This window comes from Mustela nivalis, assembly GCF_964662115.1.
Source record: "Mustela nivalis genome assembly, chromosome: 19".
Classification (NCBI taxonomy): domain Eukaryota; kingdom Metazoa; phylum Chordata; class Mammalia; order Carnivora; family Mustelidae; genus Mustela; species Mustela nivalis.
The window spans coordinates 5,207,598-5,229,017 of NC_139038.1; the positions used below are offsets into that span (position 1 = coordinate 5,207,598).

The following is a 21,420-nucleotide window of genomic DNA, read 5'->3' on the forward strand; positions in this document are numbered from 1 at the left end:
AGAGAAATTAAGAAAACAAACCCATTTACAACTGCACCAAAAATCACAAGATGCCTAGGAAAAAGACCTAACCAAAAAGGTGAAAGATCTGGACTCTGGGGCGCCTCTGTGGCTCAGTCGGTCAAGCATCTGTCTTCAGCTCAGGTCATGATCTCAGGGTCCTGGGATGAGCCCTGCATGGGGGGGGGGGGTGTCCTCTGCTCAGCCCTGCTTCCCCGCACCCCCTCCCCCAATTACTTGTGATCGGAACTCTCTCATTCCTGTCAAATAAATAAATAAATAAAATCTAAAAAAAAAAAAAAAGAAACCTACAGCATTTTTCACAAATTTAGAATCCACAATCCTAAAATTTGTATGCAACCACAGAAGACACTGAATAGCCAAAGCAGTCTTGAAAAAGAAAAGCAAAGCTGGAGGCATCACAATTCCAGGCTTCAAGTTACATTACAAAACTGTAATAATTAGAACAGTATGGTCCCAGCACAAAAATAGACATATAGATCAATGGAATAGGAGAACCTGGAAATGGACCCTCAACTATATGGTCAATTAATCTTTGACAAAGCAGGAGAGAACGGAAAAAGATGGTCTCTTCAACAAATGGGTGTTGGGAAAACATGACTACAACAAGCAAAAGAATGAAACTAGATCACTTTCTTATACCATATGTGATAATAAATTCAGAATGTATAAAGGACCTAAATATGAGTCCTGAAACCATAAAAATCCTAGAAGAGGACACAGGTAGTAATTTCTCTGACACTGGCTATAGCAACTTTTTTTCTAGACAGGTACCCTGAGGCAAGAGAAACAAAAGCAAAAAATAAGCCATTGGGATTACATCAAAATAAAAATCTTCTGTACAGTGAAAGAAACAATCAACAAAACTAAAAGCCAAGCTACAGAAGGAGAGGAGATATTTGCAAATGATGTATCCAATAAGGGACTAGAATCCAAAATCTATAAAGAACTTATAAAATTTGGGATGCCTGGCTGGCTCAGTCGGTTAAGCATCTACCTTTGGCTTGGGTCATGATGCCAGGGTCCTGGAATTGGGTCTCACATCGGGCTCCTTGCTCAGAGGGGAGCCTGCTTCTCTCTCTGCCTGCCTCTCCCCCTGCTTGTTCTTTACTCTCTCTCTTGACAAATAAAATCTTAAAAAAAAAAAAAAAGAAAGAAAGAAAGAAAGAAAAACTTCTAAAACTCAATACCCAAGAAACAAATAATCCAATTAAAAGATTGGCAGAAGACATGAACAGACACTTCTCCAAAGAAGACATACAGATGGCCAACAGACACATGAAAAGATGCTCATCATCAGGGAAATGCAAATCAAAACTACAATGAGGTATCACCTCACACAGAATGGCTAAAATCAACACAAGGAACAACAAGGGTTGGCAAGGATGTGGAGAAAAAGAACCCTCTTGCACTATTCATAGGAATGCAAACTAGCACAGCCACTCTGTAAGACAGTATGAAGGTTCTTCAAAAAGATAAAAATAGAACTACCCTACAGTCCCACAACTGCACTACTGAGTATATACCCAAAGAATACAAAAACACTAATTTAAAGAAAGGAATACATGCACCCTTATGTTTGTAGCAGCATTATTTACTATACCCAGGATATGGAAGCAATCTAAGTGTCCAATGGTTGATGAATGGATAAACAAGATGTGGTATATATACTGGAAATATTATTCGGCCATAAAAAAGGATGAAATCTTGCCATTTGCAATAACATGGATGGACCTAGAGAGCATAATGCTAAGTCAGTCAGATAAAGCCAAACACCATATGATTTCACTCATATGTGTAATTTGAGCAACCAAAGGGAAAAGAGAGACACAAACCAAGAAATACTGTTCAGCTACAAACAACAAACTGATGGTTACCTGAGGGGAGCTGAGTGGGGCAATGGGGAAACAGGTGATGGGGATTAAGGAATGCACCTGTTTTGACGAACACCAGGAGATTAAAATAAAAACTTAAAATAACAATTACACATTATGACCAAATGGAATTTATTCCAGGGATACAAAGATGACTCGATACTGGAAACTATTGGTATAATCTGCCATATTAACAGACTAAAGAAGAAATATCACATGATCATATCAATTTGATATCGAAAAGGCATTTAACAAAAATCAACACTCATTCATGAAAGAAAGCAAAAATCAGAAAAAAAAAATAGAGGAAACTCTTTTAACTTAAGAAACAGAGAAAACTCTTTTAACTCTTTTAACTTAACTTAATAAGAGCATATACCGAAAAACCTACCACTAACATCAAACGAATGCTCCTCTTCCTAATACCAGAAATGAGGCAAAAATGTCCACTCTCCTTAAAGTTCTAGCCAGTGAAATAAGAATAGGAAATAAGCATACCAATCAGGAAGGAATAAGTAAAACCGTCCATACTTGCATATAACATGACTGTCTACTAGAAAAATCTAAGGAGTCTACCAAAAAAAAAAAAAAAAAAAGTCTTCAACTAATAACTGAGTTTGGCAAGGTTACAGGATATAAGATCAACATATGAAAATAAAATGTATCTTTACAACCAGCAGCAAACATATGGACAGCAAAATCAAAAATATAATGCCACTAACAATACCTCAAAAAAACAAAACTATGTGTAAACCTAAAAAGACAAAATGTCATGATATTACACAACAGGGATAAAAATAACGAAGATTTAAATAAATGGACATATCATGTTCACAGACTGAAAATGTCAACTTTAGTAAAGGCATTGATTCTCCCTCTCCAAACTGAAATTCAGGTTTCACACATCACAAAATCCCAGAAAGACTTTTTGTAGGTATTATACTACTATTCTATAGTTTATAGGGAAAGACAGACAAACAAGAATAGCTCAAATAATTTTGAAAGACAGTAAGTGGCTGGAATCATTCTATCTGATATCAGGACTTACTACAAAACTAACAGCAAGACTGTGTGGAGGGACGAACGCATACCTCAACGGAATAGAACAGGAAACCCAAAAAGAGACGCACACAAGAATGCCCAAGTGATTTTTTTTTTTTTAAAGATTTTATTTATTTATTTGACAGAGAGAAATCACAAGTAGATGGAGAGGCAGGAAGAGAGAGAGAGAGGGAAGCAGGCTCTCTGCTGAGCAGAGAGCCCGATGCGGGACTCGATCCCAGGACTCCGAGATCATGACCTGAGCCGAAGGCAGCGGCTTAACCCACTGAGCCACCCAGGCGCCCCCAAGTGATTTTTTTTAAAAAAGATTTTATTTATTTACCTGACACACAGACAGGGATCACAAGTAGGCAGTGAAGCAGGCAGAGAGAGAGAGGAGGAAGCAGGCCTCCCGCTGAGCAGAGAGTCCGATGCAGGGCTCGATCCCAGGACCCTGAGATCATGACACCCAGGTGCCCCCCAAGTGATTTTGGGTGCCCCCCAAGTGATTTTTTTTTTTATAAAAGTGTAAAAGCAATTCAATACAGGAAAGATAGCCTTCCCTTTTTTCTTTTCTTTTTTTGTTTTTTTTTTGTTGTTGTTGTTGTTTAAAGATTTTATTTATTTATTTGACACAGAGAGAGAGAAAGAGATCACAAATAGGCAGAGAGGCAGGCAGAGGGGGAGGGGAAGCAGGCCTCCCACTGAGCAGAGAGCCCCCTGGGGGGCTCAATCCCAGGACCCTGGGATCATGACCTGAGCAGAAGGCAGAGGCTTAACCCACTGACCCACCCAGGCACCCCAGGAAAGATAGCCTTTTCAACAAATGGTGCTGGAGAAAAGGCATTTATAGACAAAAAACTGACTTCACCCAAATCTCAAACTATACAAAAATTAAAATGGATCACGGACCTAAGTGTAAACTGTAAAACTATAAAACTTTCAGAAAACAATATGAGAGAATCTCCAAGATCAAGAGCGAGGCAAAGATCTTAAACTCGACACCAAAAGCACAATCCATAAAAGGAAAAGTCAGACTTCACCAAAATTAAAAACTTTGTTCTGTGAAAGACCTTGTTAAGGGAATGTAAAGACAAACCCCGGGGCACCTGGGTGGCTCCGTGGGTTAAGCCTCTGCCTTCAGCTCAGGTCATCATCCCAGGGTCCTGGGATCAGTCCCACATAAGGCTCCCTGCTCAGCAGGGAGTCTGCTTTACCGTTCCCCCTGCTTGTGTTCTCTCTCACGCACTCTAACAAAATCTTAACAAAACAACAACAATAATAATAGTAAGACAAGCCTCAGGGTGGGAGAAATTCTTCGGAGCCTACATATCCAACAAAGGCCTTATCTAACTATTTAAACAACTCTCAAAACTCAATGGCATAAAAACAAAAAATGCAACAGAGAATGAGCAAAAGATAGCAAGGAGGTATTTCACCAAACGGGATATACAGATGGCAAATAAGCACATGGAAAGATGTTCTAGACCTTTAGGCATTAGGGAAATGCAAATTAAAACCACAACAAGGTATCATTATATACCTATCAGTATGGTTAAAATGAAAAATAGTGACAACACCAAATGCTGGCAAACATGCAGAAAAACCAGAACTCCCATACCTTGCTGGTAAGATTGTAAAATGTCAGCACACTGGAAAACTGACAGTTTCTTATAAAATCACCCTTGCAACTACCATATGACCCAGTGATGGCAATCCTGGGCATTTACTTCAGAGCAATAAAGATATGTTCTCACATATGTTGTACACGCTAATGCTTACAGCAGCTCTAATCAGAATATCCCCAAAGTGGATACAACCCAGATGTCCTTCTGTGGATGACTGGTTAAAAAATGTCATGGCACATCCCATCCATACCATGGAATACTACACAACAATTAAAAAAAAAAAAAAAAAAAGCCCACAAACTATTAGTACACACAACCTAAATAAATCTTCAGGGAATTAATGCTTCGAGAATTATGCTGAATGAAAAAGCTAATCCCAAAACATTACACATTGCACAACTTAATATATATAAATAGCATTCCTGAAATGACAAAATTATAGAAATGAAAAACAGATTAGTGGTTGCCAGGGGTTAAAGGAGGACACCAGGACACAAAGAAAGTAGGCAGGACTATAAAAGGGGAACATGAGGGATTCCGTAATGATGGAAAAGTTCTGAATCGGACTGTATTCATGCCAACAACCAGTCTTACCACTGGGGAAACTGGGTAAGGAACACGGGAGGTCTGTGTGTCACTTTTACAACTGCATATGAATCTACGATTACCTCAAAACAAAAATGTTAACTTTTATTTTTTATTTATTTTTTTAAAAGATTTTATTTATTTGACAGAGATCACAAGTAGGCAGAGAGGCAGGCAGAGAAAGAGAGGGGAAGCAGGCTCCCCGCAGAGCAGAGAACCCGATACGGGGCTTGATCCCAGAACCCTGGGATCATGACCAGAGCCGAAGACAGAGGTTTTAATCCACTAGCCACCCAGGCACCCCCAAAATGTTAACTTTTTAAAAAGGCAAAACAAGGACATCTCAGACTGAGAATAAAACAAAACAAAAAGCAGAGTTCATCCCTAGCAAGCAAAGTTAAGGGAAGTCCTTTAGCCATCATGAAAAAGAGCACATGGAAATCTGAATCCACTAAAGGAAGTGAAAGCAGTGGAAATAATAACTCAACAGGTAAATAACCAAGATTTTTAAACACACCTTAACTATTTTTTTTTTAAGATTTTCTTTATTTAATTTGACAGATAGAGATCACAAGTAGGCAGAGAGGCAGGCAGAGAGAGAGGGAGGAGGAAGCAGGCTCCCCCTGTGTAGAGAGCCCGATGCAGGGCTCGATCCCAGGACCCTGGAACCATGACCTGAGCTGAAGGCAGAGGTTTTTTTTGTTTTGTTTTGTTTTTTTAAAAGATTTTATTTATTTAAATTGACAGATAGAGATCACAAGTAGGCAGAGAGGCAGGCAGAGAGAGAGAGGGAAGCAGGCCAAGCAGAGAGCCCAATGTGGGACTCGATCCCAGGACCCTGAGATCATGACCTGAGCCGAAGGCATCGGCTTAACCACTGAGGCAGAGGTTTTAACCCACTGAGCCACCCAGGCGCCCCACATCTTAACTATTTAAAGCAAAACCTTTTTAATTTAAGGCAAAAACAACACAATATATTGTGTGATTATAACACAGGTAGATGATGACAATGGCACAAATAAATGCCAGGAGAGAGGAGATGAAAGTACACTGTCACCAAGTCCTTACAATACAATACACAAATGGAATATTACTTGAAGGCAAACTGATCATTTAAAGATGTATGCCAGGGGCGCCTGGGTGGCTTAGTCGTTAAGCATCTTCCCACGGTCCTATGATCGAGCCCCGCATTGAGCTCTCTGCTACGTGGGAAGCCTGCTTCTCCCTCTCCCACTCCCCCTGCTTGTGTTCCCTCTTTCACTGTATCTCTCTCTGCCGAATAAACAAAATCTTAAAAAAAAAAAAAAAAAAAAAAAAAAGTATGCCAAACCCTAACGCCACCATTAGAAAAAAGAAAACAAAGTTACAGAAAATATGCCAAAAGGATTAACTATCATAAAATTATTCACTTCAAAAGAAGGCAGAAGGGCACTGGATGGCTCAGTAGGTTAAACCTCTGCCTTCGGCTCAGATCAAGATCTCAGTGTCCTGGGATCAAGTCCTGCATTGGGTTCTCTGCTGGGCAGGGAGCCTACTTCCTCTTCTCCCTGCCTGCCTCTCTGCTCACCTGTAATCTCTAACAAATAAATAAAATCTTAAAAAAAAAAAAAAGGGCAGAAAAAGATGAAAAAGGAAGTAAGGAATAAATGGGACAAAGAGAAAACAAACAGCAAGATGGTAAGTTTAAACCCAACCATATCAACTAATCAACCTCATTAAATACAAATGGGCTTACATCCCAAAATAAAACACAGAGACCGTAAAAAAAAAAAAAAAAAAAGAAAAAGAAAGAAAGAAAATTACATTATGGACATCTATACAAGAAATCCACTTTAAGTATAGACACAAATAGGTTAAAAGTAAAAAGATGGAAAAAGATATACCATGCTAACATTAATCATAAGAAAACTGGAAAAAAATAAGAAAATTGGAGGGACTCCATTTATATTAAAGTAGATTTCAGAACAAAGCATATTTGGGATAAAGAGGGTAATCTCATCAATTATGAATAGGTCATTTCATAAGGACATCACAATAGTCTTACATGACAGAGCTTCAAAACACAAGGCAAAACTGATAAAGAAAAAACAAATTACAAATATATCTCAACAGATCACTCTCAAAATTTGATAGGACAAGTGGACTGAAAAGCAGTAAGGACACAGAAGACAGCCTCAACAAAACGACAACTACCTGGGTAGTTAGTTACAGAATTAACTATGAAGAACCTGACTATCATCGGCATTTACAGAAACTCCAAACAGCAGAGCAGACCACACATCCTTATGAAGTACACATGGGACGTTTACCAAACCAGTCCATGTTCTGATGCATAACACAAGTCTCTAGTTTAAAAGGATTCAAACAATAAAAAATAGACTCTGACCACAAGAGAATTAAATTAGAAATCAGTAACAGGACAATTTCTGGAAAACCCTCAAAACATTTGGCAACTAAACAACACACCTCTAAATAATCACAAGGGCAATTAGAAAGTACTTGGACCTGAATAAAAATGAGCATGTGAAATATTGAAATGTCTGGAACACAAGTAAAACAGCTTTCCAAGGGAAATTTATGGCATTAAACAATATGGAAAAGAAGATCTCAAATTAAATGACCTACACTTCCCATTTAAGAAACTAGAATAGGGCATGTTAAATCCAAAGTAGGCAGGAGAAAAAGAGTGGTAAAAAGAAGAAGAAACATCAGTAAAACAGAAAACAAAATAACAATGACACCAAGAGCTGATTTTCTGAGAATATCAATGATAAGATGAATAAAAAAGGATAACAGAACATTATGAACAACTTTATGCTGGTACATTCGACATGGAAGACGAATTCCTTGAAAGACACAAACTACCAAAGCGCTCTGATGAAAAAATGGATGACCTGAAGAGCCCTAGATCTATTAAAGAAATTAAATATGTAGTGAAAAACCTACCCATGAGAAAACTTCAAGGGCCAGATGGCTTCCCTGAAATCTACCAAACACTTAAGTAGGATATAACACTAATTCTACAAAAAGTCTTCCAGGAAATAGAAGAAAATAATCCCAACATAGTTCCCACCATAGTTCATGATGACGCCATGAACCCTGACACCAAAATCAGAAAAAGGCATAAGGAACTATAAACTAATATTCATCATCAATGCAAAATTTTTAAAATTCTTTTTTTCTATAAATTTTTTTTAATAAACATATAATGTATTTTTATCCCCAGGGGTACAGATCTGTGAATCGCCAGGTTTACACACTTCACAGCACTCACCATAGCACATACCCTCCCCAATGTCCATAACCCCACCCCCCTCTTTTAACCCCCCTCCCCCCAGCAACCCTCAGTTTATTTTGTGAGATTAATAGTCACTTATGGTTTGTCAAATTTTTAAAATTCTTAGCAAATCCAATGATACATGGAAATCATAACACATCATGACCAGGCTGGGCTCATCTCTGGAATGCAAATTTGGCCTAGCATTCAAGTAAACACTCGGCAGGGTGAAAGGTACCTAGGAAAACTCTCCAGCTAACAATGTACGTAAAAGTAAAAGACTAAAATGCCTTCCCCCTCAGGTGAAGAAGGAGATGTCATATCTACTATCACATCCATCCGACACTAGAATGGAGGTCCTGGCCAGTGCGTCACAGCAAGAAATAGCATGCAGACTGGAAATGAAGTTAAACTGTCCTTATGCACAGATCACATGACTGACTCCATTTAACATCTTAAGAAATCTTAAAAAAAAAAAAAGCTACCAGAATTAATAAATTTACTAAGATTGCAGGATACAAGATCAATATTCAAAAATCACTTGCATTTTTATAGTCCAGCAATAAACAATTAGAAATTCAAATTCAAAAATATTACCAATTATGATGGCTTCCAAAGATAGGAAATACTCAGGGATAAATCTGATAAAAAAATGTGCACAATGTATTTGTACTTTGAGAATTAAGCAATACTACACCAAGAAAAACTAAAGAGAACCTAAATAAATGGAGACGTGTACCTTGTTTGGGGGACAGAACAGCCCTTTAGAGGTCAATCATCCCAAATTAAGTCATAGATTCAACACTATACCATTCAAAACTCTAGCAAGTTTTTTGTAGACGTTGACAAGCTGACTCCAACATTCACTTGGAAATGCGAAGGACCAAGAATGGCCAAAACAACTTTGAAAAAGGACAGAAAAACTGGAGGACTTTCCTGATTTTATAAAACGTTTTAATATATAGTAATCAAGACGCTGTGTTATGGTGTCAAGATAGACCGTGGATCAGTGCAACGGAACAGAGTCCAGAAACAGATCCATATGATAGGGTCAATTGATTTTTGACAAAGAAACAAAGTCAATTCAGTGGAGAAAGGACTATCTTTGAACAGACGGAGCAGGAACAACTGGATATCCATACTGAAAAACCTGACCTTCAATTCACTCTTCACACCACACATAAAAATTAACTCAAAATGGATCATGGACCAATATAAAAGATACAACTATAAATCTTCTAAAAGAATATAAAGAAAGTCTTCATGACGTCTGATGAAGCAAAGATTTCTTTTTCTTTTTTTTTTTGGAAAGATTTTACCCATTCTTGGGGTGCCTGGGTGGCTCAGTGGATTAAGCCTCTGCCTTCAGCTCAGGTCATGATCTCAGGGTCCTGGGATCGAGCCCCACATCAGGCTCTCTGCTCAGCAGGGAGCCTGCTTCCCCCTCTTTCTCCCTGCCTGCCTCTTTGGCTACTTGTGATCTCTGTCTGTCAAATCAATAAATAAAATCTTTAGAGATTTTACCCATTCATTTGAGAGAGAGATCAGAGAGTTCAAGTGGGGAGGTGGGGGAGAGGCAGAGGGAGAAGGAGGAAACAGACTCCCCACTGAGCAGGGAGCCCAGGACCCCAAGACCACGATCTGAGCCCAAGGCAGATATTCAACTGAATGAGCCACCCAGGAGCCCTGAGGCAAAGGTTTCTTAATACACTTAAAACATAACTGATAAAAAGAAAGAGCAATGGAGCTCCCAGATGGCTCAGTGGGTTAAGGGTTTGCCTTTGGCTCGGGTCATGATTCCAGAGTCCTAGGTTAGAGCCGCGCTTTCAGGCTCTCTGCTCAGGGGAGAGCCTGATTCTTCCTCTTTACTCTGCCTACTGCTCTCAATGCTTGTGCTCTCTCTCCCCTCTTTCTGTCAAATAAATAATTAAAAGCTTTAAAAAAAAGTAATAACACTGAATTCTTCAAAACTAAAAACATGCTCTTCAAAAAATAGTGTGAAAAGAATATTCTTCTCCAGACTAGAAGATAATATTTGCAAATTACATATCCAATAAAGGTCTTGTACCCAGAATATATAAAAACTCTCAAAACTAAACAACAAGAACACTGCCCAATTTTAAATCAAGCAAAAGCTTTGAACAGGCACTTTAGCCAAGAGAGTACACAGATGGCAATTAACCACACGGAAAAATGTTCAACATCATTACTCATTAGGGAACTGCAAATTAAAACCACAGTAGGGTAGTACTTGCTATACCACACACCTACTAGAATGGCTAAGTTGGAGAGACTGACCACACCAAACATTATGGTGAGATATGGAACAAATGGAACTTTCAGTCACTTCTGCTGGGAATGTAAAATACCAGAATCCCTCTGGGAAACAGATTGGAAGTTTACCTTAAACTTTACACACATGTATTACAGGACCAAGCCATTCCACTCTTAAATATTTACCCAAAAGAATACATGTCCTTACAAAGACCTGTTTATAAACATGTATATAAAAATGTTCATAGTAGCTTAATCTATGATGGCCCCAAATGAGAAAAACCCAAATGTCCATCAATAGATGGGTGAATGGAGAAACAAAATGTGGTATAGTCATACAATGGAATACTACTTAACAGTAAAAACTAACTATTGAGGGACACCTGGGTGGCTCAGTTGGTTAAGCTGCTGCCTTCAGCTCAGGTCATGATCCCAGCTTACTCCGCAGGGAGCCTGCTTCTCTCTCCGCCTCTGCCTGTTTGTGCAGAGAGCACACGTTCTCTCTCTCTCTCTGACAAATAAATAAATAAAATCTTAAAAAACAGAAACAAAAAACTAACTACTGATACATGCAACATGGAATAATGTTAAAATAAATGCACTAAGTCAAAGAAGCCAGGCAATATAAGAATATTTGCCTGTATAATCTGACTATATGACATTTTAAAAAATACAAACTGATCTACAGTAGACAGAAAGCACACCAGTTGTTGTCTGGGGTGGAGGAGATGAAGGGCAGGAGGGGTAGAAGGAAGTGGTTTCAAAGGACCACTGGAAAACTCTGGGGGAGATGAATATATTCGTGACCTTACCTGCGGTAGTGGTTTCATGGGAGTACACAAATGTCAAAATGCATCAAACATACATTTTGAGTATGTGCAATTTAGAATGTGTCAATTATACCTCAATAAAGCTAAGAGAAATATACCTAAGTTATGTACATATATAAAATTGCACATATAACAAAGAGATGTACCTAACTTATAATATATATAAATGGTTATGCCTTGATATAGCTAAATGAAGGAAAAATAGGAAGTACAAAAGCTACAAACAGCATAGAAGATAGATACCTAATTCTGGGCACCTGGAGCTTCTGAATTTTTGTGTTGGTCCCTTCTCTCACGGCCCAGGTGCCAGTACTGGGTTTTCACCCACACCCTACTTACATTAAGCACAGAAGTGACAGGAAGGCTTTCTGTGGGGAATGAATGATGCACTTAGGGGAAAGGAAGGCGAACAAGCAGTCATTCTGTAATGTAAAAGCCCTTGGCATACCAAACACCTCTGGACAGTGAGATTCTAGGTGATTTTCCTTTGGTTTCTTTAAATTTTTCTGTACTTTCCAAATTCTTGACAAGCATTATTTTGCTCTCTGGTGGGCAAGGGGGTATGGGACAGTTTTAGAAGATCCAGTTTAATTTCTCCATTACGTAAAGAACTATTCAAGAAGAAGCCTAAGGAGTTTTCATCCTGATAATTTATGAAAAGCACCCAAACACACACAAGACACACACACACACACACACACACACCCCTCAGTGTTACTGTAGATCAAAAAACAGGGAAATTTCATTTATAAGGACGAAGGATACTTACAATATATTTAGAAGCTCAAACCTCAAAAATTAGATGCATTCTGAATCTCACAAGTCAACCACTGAGCTGGCTGTCACCTATTAAAGACATATTTTAACTAATTTCCTGGTGTTTAGGTTGAAAAGGGAGCTCACACACACTCAAAAGAAAGTCCTATATGAATTTTCAGGAGGTTGGAGGCCATAACAAGAGGTTCCTCTCCACTAAGTCTTATAAGCCTACAAATGAATCAAGAGATGGAAGCAGGAGAGACAGGATTTCTTAACTCTGCTTGTCCCAAGCTGTTGTCGGCAGACATTTATGTCACTTTTTTTTAGCAAGTGTATAGAAAGCCAGCAGGGGGTTCAGAAATGCCAAATGCTGATAAAATATGTTTCTTTTTCAATAACTTCACAGGTCAAATGAGGTGCAAAATGATTTTTATGCAGCCTGAATACAAATCTTAAGAGCCTTCCTCCATCGTTTCTAAAAGAATAAAGCAATTTCCTAGTGGTCATAGAATTCTTGGCTTCATTCTTCACCTTCATTGCAGAGAAAGAAAATGAGAGTAGGTTAGCACAGAGCACACTACAGAAGTTAACATAACGCAGAACACTTACATGTCTTGGAGTGTTCATGAGATAGCATGTAATTGGCAAGAGGCGGCGTGTAAGTCAAACACTGCAGTGCTGCGTTGGCAAAACATGTATTGCCCAAATTCTGGAGCCCAGCTCCAACTCTATGAGTCTGCTGCCACTTAAGACAAATCTTCTCAGATGGGAAAAGAACTTTTTGTGGAGGAGCAATGCCATCACCTAGGGCTAGAAAAATAAACAAGAAATATTTAAAAACAAAGCTTTGCACGCTTCTCAAGCTCAATAAACAGCAACACATCAAACTGAATCTGGTCAAAATTAGGTTTTTAGCAGCTAACCAGAAATACAGGGAAGAGGGGTGCCTGGGTGGCTCAGTGGGTTAAGCCTCTGCCTTCAGCTCAGGTCATGATCTCAGGGTCCTGGGACGGAGCCCCGCATTGGGCTCTCTGCTCAGAAGGGAGCCTGCTTCCCCCGCCCCTGCCTGCCTCTCTGCCTGCTTGTGATCTCTGTCAAATAAATAAAATCTTAAAAAAAAAAAAAAAGAGAGAAAGAAAGAAAGAACGAACGAACGAACTACAGGGAAAAAAGGGAAAATTTAAAGAATAGATCCTAGAATGTGGGAAATCGAAAAGATCTGGTTTCTTCAGTAAATAAACTGCAATGACCAAAGGGGGTGTTCAAAGAAACTTAGAGATGCCCACCAAATGCAAAGTATAGACCTTGTCTGGATGTTGACTTCAACAAACCAACTGTTAAAAAAATTTTTTTGACAAGTGGACAAATTTTAACATTGACTAGAATGTTAATATAAAGATGCTTAAGTTTTTAGAAAAGAGTTTTTTAGGTATACAAACAAAAATATGTATAGAAGAAATAAAAAATCTTGGATTTACTTTACAACGATGGACAGGGGAGTCCCCGGTGAAGGCATAATCTGCTCTGAGTCGATAAAGCTGACTGATGACTATATGTGAGTTCCTTCTAACTACTCTTTCATACCTACTTAAAACTTTTTCAACACAATCTACAGAAAATGCAGGCTGAGCCCACTCTCTAGAACATTTGCTGTGGATACTTCTACTCAGTACCACCACACTCACCGTCCCCTTCACTGGCACTGCACGTCTAGAGTCCTTACCAAGCGGCCACACAGTCTCAGTGTAAGAGGTGGCAGAGACATCATCCCCACTGTACCGGAAAGGAAACCGGCTCTGAACTCGGGCTGTTGGGCACCACTGTCCGTGTTCATAAGCATATTTCTATGTTGCCTAAAAAGATGTCTATTTTCAAGACTTATAAACAGATTACTAATGATAACTATGCTAACAGAACTCAGATAAAGCTCAAAAACAACTTAGGTGGGAAAGTTCAATCATCCGTATGAAGACTACCTTTCCAAAAGTTTGCCAGTTCCTTGGTGCTGCTGGAGATGGAAACGCCTTAATGGATGGTTCTCTATTTTAACAGAGAAATTAATGGGTTTAAGTATGCAAAGGTAGGCTTCGGCTCAGTGGGAGCAGAAAGAAAAATTAGGAAAAAAGAAATGAGTGCGCAGAGAATGGGACAAGGGCTCCAAAAAGGGCACGGCAGGGTGATGTGAGTTAAGGCCTGAGAGAGAGAAAGGAACCCCAGCAAGTAATGGGAAGTTGGAGTCAGTGAAAAGAAGTCCTGTGGGAAAGTCTTGGTGGTGAAGGTCTTTAAACTCCATGTGTAACATTCAACTGAATTGTTTATTTTGTGATATAACTCTCCTCCTACCCAAAACACCTTCGGATCACACCACCTGCCACCACATCACAATACCACATTTACTGTGAGGATGCAAAACGATATGAGGGCCAAACTATTCTAAGCCAAATGATGTTCTGAGTAGGAACTAATCTATCTTCTTTGCATTTCAAAGCTTTCAAGCCCCAAAATCTCAGAAGTACCAACTAAAGTGTCAATGTTTCATTTAACCGGATGAGTTAACAAAATGTAACCACATTTACACAGCTTTAACAAATGTAACATTTACATTATCTGCTGTCTTTCAAAGACCTTTATTACCACAGATGATTTTAACTGGCCAAAAACCCAAAACCTAAAAAAACAACCCACAGCTGGGTAGAGCCATTTGTCAAAAGGCCATCGTTTTTGTTTTTGTTTTTGAATATATATATTTATTTATTTGAGAGAGAAAATGAGAGAGAGAGAGATCATGAGATGGGGGGCGGGGGGGTCAGAGGGAGAAGCAGACTCTCTGCCAAGCAGGGAGCCTGATGCGGGACTCGATCCCTGGTCTCCAGGATTATGACTTGAGCTGAAGACAGTTGCTGAACCAACTGAGCCACCCAGGTGCCCGGTAGGCAATCATTTTTAAAAAAAAAACATCTTCAAGGGGTGCCTGGGTGGCTCAGTGGGTTAAAGCATCTGCCTTCAGCTCAGGTCATGATCAGGTCCTGGGATCAAGCCTGCTTCCTGCCTCCCTCTCTGCCTACTTGTGATCTCTCTGTCAAATAAATCCATAAGATACTTTAAAAAAAAATCTTCAAAATTTTCAGAGATAGACATCTACTTAGGGAACTACAGTTAACTGACAAGTTAACAAAATGCCCATCTCAATCTCACCAAAATGAAGTTCATCCCTCAAAATATTTAGAATAAAAGAAACTACAAATATTTTAATAACCAAAAGTAATCCACCCTGTTATAACACATGCTAATCATGACCAAGCAGCACAGGAAAATGAAGCCTGTAGGGCAACGTCACTGCTGGTCACTCGGGTGTCAACAGATCTCACAAAAGACGACGCCCTCCCAAAATGCCAACCACTGACAGCATTTACACAAGAGTTTCTTGGAGTGATTCTGTCTTTAAAAAGTAGTACCTTGGTCCTTTTGTGGTGATGGTTTTGATTTATCAGGTACAGATGAATTTGAATAAACTACAGCACCAGGTACTGGTCCTAAAGAAAGTGTGTGATTTGAAACATCATTTAGCGAAGACACAGCTCCCCAGCTGGCAGAACCCGCATCCATGTCTCCAGGTGAGACCGCCTCGGAGCTGCCAGGCTGATTCTGATAGGCTGATGGGTCTGAAGATTCAGAAGCTTTGTCAACTATGGTCATTGTTCAACTCTGCAAAAGACAAAACACATGCAGTTGTTTTTAGAAATTCAGAAAAGTAATCTATTTAATCTACCATTAGATCTTGGAAAATTATCCTACCCATATTTAATTACTGTCAAAGAAGTTGCTGTAAAATAAAAACAGCCGTGTTTTTTAAGTTTGAAATCATTTCCTTGGAACATTTAGCACTGTGCTCACCTGACATTCCAACAATATTTAATTATAAAACTTTCAATTGTAAAAGTTTTTGACTGGATGTTGTCATTCTATTCCAAGCTCCCTAAAAGTCTCATATTTCAGTTTATAATCAGGGACCTCAGTTTCCAATTCTAGAACATTTACGAAGAACCCATATATTTTCTTCTCCCTATCACTTAGAATGTGAAATGCACGAATACATCTGACTCAATTTTCAATTCACACAGAATTCATCAGGGAAAAGTCTCAACTACATGAAGAGAAAAATCTAGTTTTAATTTTGAGCTTAAAGTCCAAAATGACTTCTTTGAAATAGATTGTTGTGTTTTGTTTTGTTTTGTTTTTAAATAGGAAGTCTCACATTTGAAAAGTTTTTCTGAAGAGGCTCATTTATTTGGTATATATGATTTTTTTAAACGAAGCCCGTAAGACATTACTGATATCAAACTTGAACATAAATACGTGTTAAAAAAGTAATTATAATTTTCTCTCAGAATCCTATTTTTAAATCTTGGGGCTACCACTCTCTCTCAAATGCTTAATTATGAAAATTAAGCATTTTCTATATGCTGGGCACTGTGTTAATCACTGAACATAGATTAATTTACTTAATTTTCATAATAGACCTATGAGAAATTGCACTGAATCCACAGGGTCTATAAAATGGAGCAATTATAACCCAAACTAGTCAGCAACTGGAACCAGTCACCAGGCCCAACATTCCCAGCAAGGGTTCCTTCTGGCTGCTGACCTAGTCACTGGGGTTCCTTTAGGAATGTAAACTGCCCAGTGAAAACCAAAGCGAATGTGCCACTACTCTATAGATAACCTTTCTCTCAGGCATGCCCCGACTGCCCCCCAGGACAACGTCTCAACACCCAGACTTGGCAGAGCCTGGCCCCGGAACCACTTCACACACTCCCCAGCTTCCGTTCCTACCTGTGCTCTCTGGGCTCTTCACATGCTGTTCTTTTTCACCTCACACTCTTCCAGCCTTCCACCTCCAGCCAGTCACAATGATCACTTCTCAGTTTAGAATTCATTCCCTCTGGGACGCTTTCCTTGACAACATCCCTCCCCCAAGACCCGGTCAGAACCCATCGGCAGGCTCCCACAGCGCCCTGCCACCGATTTCTATGGTAGCGCTGGGGCACCGACTCCGCGGCCGGTTTCACTTGTTGCTCTCCAGCACACTTGTATTTCTACGCTCGGACCTGGCACACAGAAAGCTGGCCACACATGTGCTGAACAAATGAATGAATCCCGAAGACAGGAAGTAACCAGGGTTTGCTTTTAGCACTGGCTTGTGCTGAGTGATTTATATACAGTATCTCATTTGTATACAGTATCTCATTCCTACTTTGAAGTAGGAACAGCCTTTAAAACTTGCTTTAAAAAAATATTCGATACAGGGGCGCCTGAGTGGCTCATTGTTAAGCGACTGCCTTTGGCTCAGGTCATGATCGCAGGGTCCTGGGATGGAGCCCCACATCAGGCTCCCTGCTCAGCAGGAGGCCTGCTTCTCTCTCTCCCTCTGCCCCTGCTTGTATTTCCTCTCTTGCTGTCTGTCTCTCTGTCAAATAAATAAATAAAATCTTAGAAAAATAAAAATAAAAAATATTCAATACAGACAGGTCAGAGAATAAATATCAACATTCGTGTCACCTCAACAAATGTTGTGATACAGTCTGCTCACAGTAAGGTTCTTTCAAAAGCCCCAATTTTGTTGTAATTTTAAATTACAGCATGATTATAGCCCCCTGCCCTGAGAGGACAACCTTAAGAATGTTGGGGGATCTTATACAGAAATAAAAAAAAGTTGACATTTCATTTTAATAAAATAGGAAAAATTAAACTATTTTATGTCAATCTAAGACACAGGATCTTCATTCAAGAAGAAAGCTTGAGCTGTATTATCCAAATGAAGTCTGCACCATGAAACACAGGGGAGGTAAGCAAGAATAAGGAAACAAAAGAGAAGGAGGGAGAGAAGAAGGAGCAAAAGGAAGAAGCAAGCCAAAACAGAGACCCCAGAAAAAGTTAATTTGGCCTCATCTGCAGTAACATTTAACAGCAAAAACCTCAATTTTCCTAGGATAAACATCTCTTCAGGGCAATCATTAACAACCAACCAAATAAAACCATTTTACATGTTCCATTTGCCTTTGGGGAGTGGCGGGGGTAAGGGGGGGCTTTTAAATGAAAAAAAAAAATTAAGGAAAACATACAACTCAATCATCAATAGCCATATAACATAATTCTGGGAAAACAAACCAAAACCATCCACTCGTCTTCGTTTGTATATTTGGCCAATGACTACTTATCCTAAAACCACTGAGGATCAAACTAAATTACATTGGCTACAGAGATACACTTTCTGCAAGCCAAACATTATATAGGACCTAAGATTCTTAAGTTACATGTTCTTTACTGTTAGTAAAGCTTCTAAACATCACAGTTATGATTATATTTGGCTTTTAATAAATTACTTCAATGAAAAGTTAAAATTTCTCTCAGCATCTTCTAATGATACACAAAAAGTTACAAAAACATGTTTGGAAAAAAATGAGTACATGTATCAAGGCTGGAAGTGTGTGGAGGAATGAGACTAACGGACTTTGCAAATGTTTGCTTTAACTGCAATCGTTTATTCAGAAGTCTTACGATTTTTAGTCCCTTATAGTTCTATCAAATACCAGAATGCATTATTCATTCTCATTTTAAAAATCAGCATACAGCTGTTTTAAACATTGTGGCACTGCACATAAAGGTAACACTATCAGTGCCTGCAGAAAATAAACTGATACACTCTGCTTCTTCATAAACAATGTAATCCACGTTCTTGCAACATTTGTTTAAGTGGAAAACACACAAGCGTTAAAAAGATACAGCCTTGATTTCAATTATTTTTAAGTAAATAAAACGACTAGCCTTAAACCTTTACAAACCAAACAGTGCGGACTTGATTCAATGATAGGAAAAGAAAGTGAAACTTAGATAAAAACAAATAAGTAAAACTGATTATTCATATCCCCAATGCACTTTGAATGAGCCAAGAGTGAAATTATCTTTAAAATTTAGCAGTCCTAAAAAATTGTGAGAGGCCACAAAAACATATGAGAACCTATAATACTGTTGCTACCTTGAGGAAGAGGTGTTAACTGAACAGTTTCTCAACACGTTTTACTGTTATCTGAGTATATTTACTTTAAATAACTAACATGTTTTCCCATAAACAAGTAAACGCTAAGGCCTCCCTGAATATAAAAGCGCTATTCAACAAAAGTAATCTCAACTGCATTCATTATAACAAGGTTAAAGTCCTAGATTGTAAAACTTCTGTCCCGTCAAATTTTCATTTCAAACATCTGAAACTGATCACCCTCTCCCCCGACCCCCTCCAGGTAAGTTGGCTCTTCCTGCCCCGAAGATAAAGAACTGGACCCAGGCGCACACGCTTTTGGGGACGCGCCGCCGGGGCCGGCTGGCCCCTCCTCTCCCCCCTCGAGGGTGCCCGCTCCGCCCCAGCGGCCGGCGTGGGGAACCCGGACACTCGGCGGAGGAGCCAGGTGGACGGCCCCGCGAGGGGGACCGGCGTGCCGCGGAGGGGCGGCGGGGTGGGAAAGTTTGTCTCTCTGGGGGGTGCGGTGGGGGTGGGGAGGCGAGCCCCGGGCTCCGAGGGCCGCTCGGGGGCGGGAGGTGGCAGCCACGCGGGGGGCGGCGGGCGGGCCAGGGACGCCGGACTCCGCGGCCGGCGGCCGGCACACGCCCACCGCGGGCAGACCCGTGCGGGCCAGGCCGCCCCGGAGCCGCCCGCCCGGCCCGGCCCACGGGCCGAGGGGGCGGGCTGGGGCCGGGTGGGGGTGGGAGGGCAGTGTCCATGGCAACCAGGGGGGTCTGGCCTCCCCGCGCAGCCCGGCTCTCGGGGCGCCGGACCGCCCCGGCCGCCGCCCCCTCCCTAGCGGCCTGGCCCGGCCGGCGGTAGCGGCACTGCCACCGGCGCCGCGGGGTCTCGGGCGGCCCGCGGCTGCGGAGGGGGCGGCGGGCGAGGGGCCGCGCCAGTCCCCCGCGGGCCGCGCCGGCTCAGGGGCGGCCCGGCCAGCTGCGGTCGAGGCGAGCGGGGCGCTCCGCGGGCCCCACGCCGGCCAGCGGCGGGCGGGAAGGAGGCGGGAGCTTACCTGACCCGGCTCGGCGCTCGCTCCATCCCCCTCGGCCGCCGCCGCCGCCGCCGCCGCACACAGCCCAGCCGCCCGGCGGGGGACAATGACGTGCCTCCATCCGGGCACCGCCGCCGCCGCCTCCGGGTCAGCGCCGCGCCCGCAGCGCCCCGCCGGGCCGCCAGGGGGCGCGCCAGGGCAGCGCCCGCACGCGCCGCCGCCCAGGGGCCGTCGCACAAGAGGCGCGGCACGCAGCTAACGGGCCAGGCGAGCGCGGGAGGGGCCGTCGTCAAAGCGCCGCCGGCGCAAACTGGCGCGCGCGTCACTGGAGCGCCGGGGCGCGGCGCAAAGGCCGCGCTGATTGGCGGAGCCGAGCCGCGCGGCGCGGGCCGGGGCGGTCTTTTCCCCAGGCCGTCGGCGGGAGCGGACCGTAAGGCGCGCGGCGGACGCGGGGCCTGGAACCAAGCCCTCGCCGCCCTTGCCGCGCCCGACCGGCCTGCACCGGGACGCGGCGGAACGGGGTCCCCCAAACGGACGCGACTCCGGGGAGAGCCTCCCTCGCGCGCTGCGGTGCTGTGACTGCAGCGTTCGTGTCTTGGCCTAGCCACCCAGCCTTTAAGGACGCCGGAGCCATGGGGCGCCAACTCGCGCTCAGCCTTAACAGACTGCGCGACGGGAAGGGGAGAATCTGAAACCTGACTCCCGAGGAGGGCAGGGCCCGGCCCAGCTCGTCACGATTGCACCTGAGATCCAAGCCTTCCACGGTCTTTGGGGGCAACTAGACCAGCTCTGGCTCCCCAGTGCCAGATGCACACGCCCAGCCACTTACTGGACGTCTCCGCAGCGAGACTGAGCCGAAAGCTAATTAATTCATCGCTGCATTTCCCCTCCTCCGCGACCCTGCTCCTCTCTGCTGGGTTCTCTGCTTTAAGGACAAGGCACTAGTGCTGCACTAACCTGAGCCCTTCCGGCCCGTCTAATCCCTAACACCACGTCACACCCGACCCTCCCCAGAGGCAATCTTCTCGCCACATCCATTCTCTCCGTCTCCTTTCTGAGGCTCTGCTAATCTCAACTTCC

The 21,420-nt window shown here is 42.0% G+C and overlaps 1 protein-coding gene across 2 annotated transcripts in view; it reads right to left on the minus strand.

Moving 5' to 3' along the window:
• The window catches only part of USP42 (ubiquitin specific peptidase 42), a 51,500-nt gene extending 30,988 nt beyond the window's left edge, over window positions 1-20,512 (minus strand). For both annotated transcript variants that reach the window (XR_014306078.1, XM_082712663.1), the window contains exons 1-3: window positions 20,362-20,512; window positions 15,745-15,994; window positions 12,899-13,099 (exon numbers count right to left, since the gene is read on the minus strand). Coding sequence is in view for 1 of the 2 variants with exons in the window: in XM_082712663.1 (XP_082568789.1) it covers window positions 12,899-13,099; window positions 15,745-15,985 (442 nt within the window). In the remaining variant the exon portion in view is untranslated. The remainder of the gene's footprint in view (window positions 1-12,898; window positions 13,100-15,744; window positions 15,995-20,361) is intronic.
• Window positions 20,513-21,420: the final 908 nt, after the last annotated feature.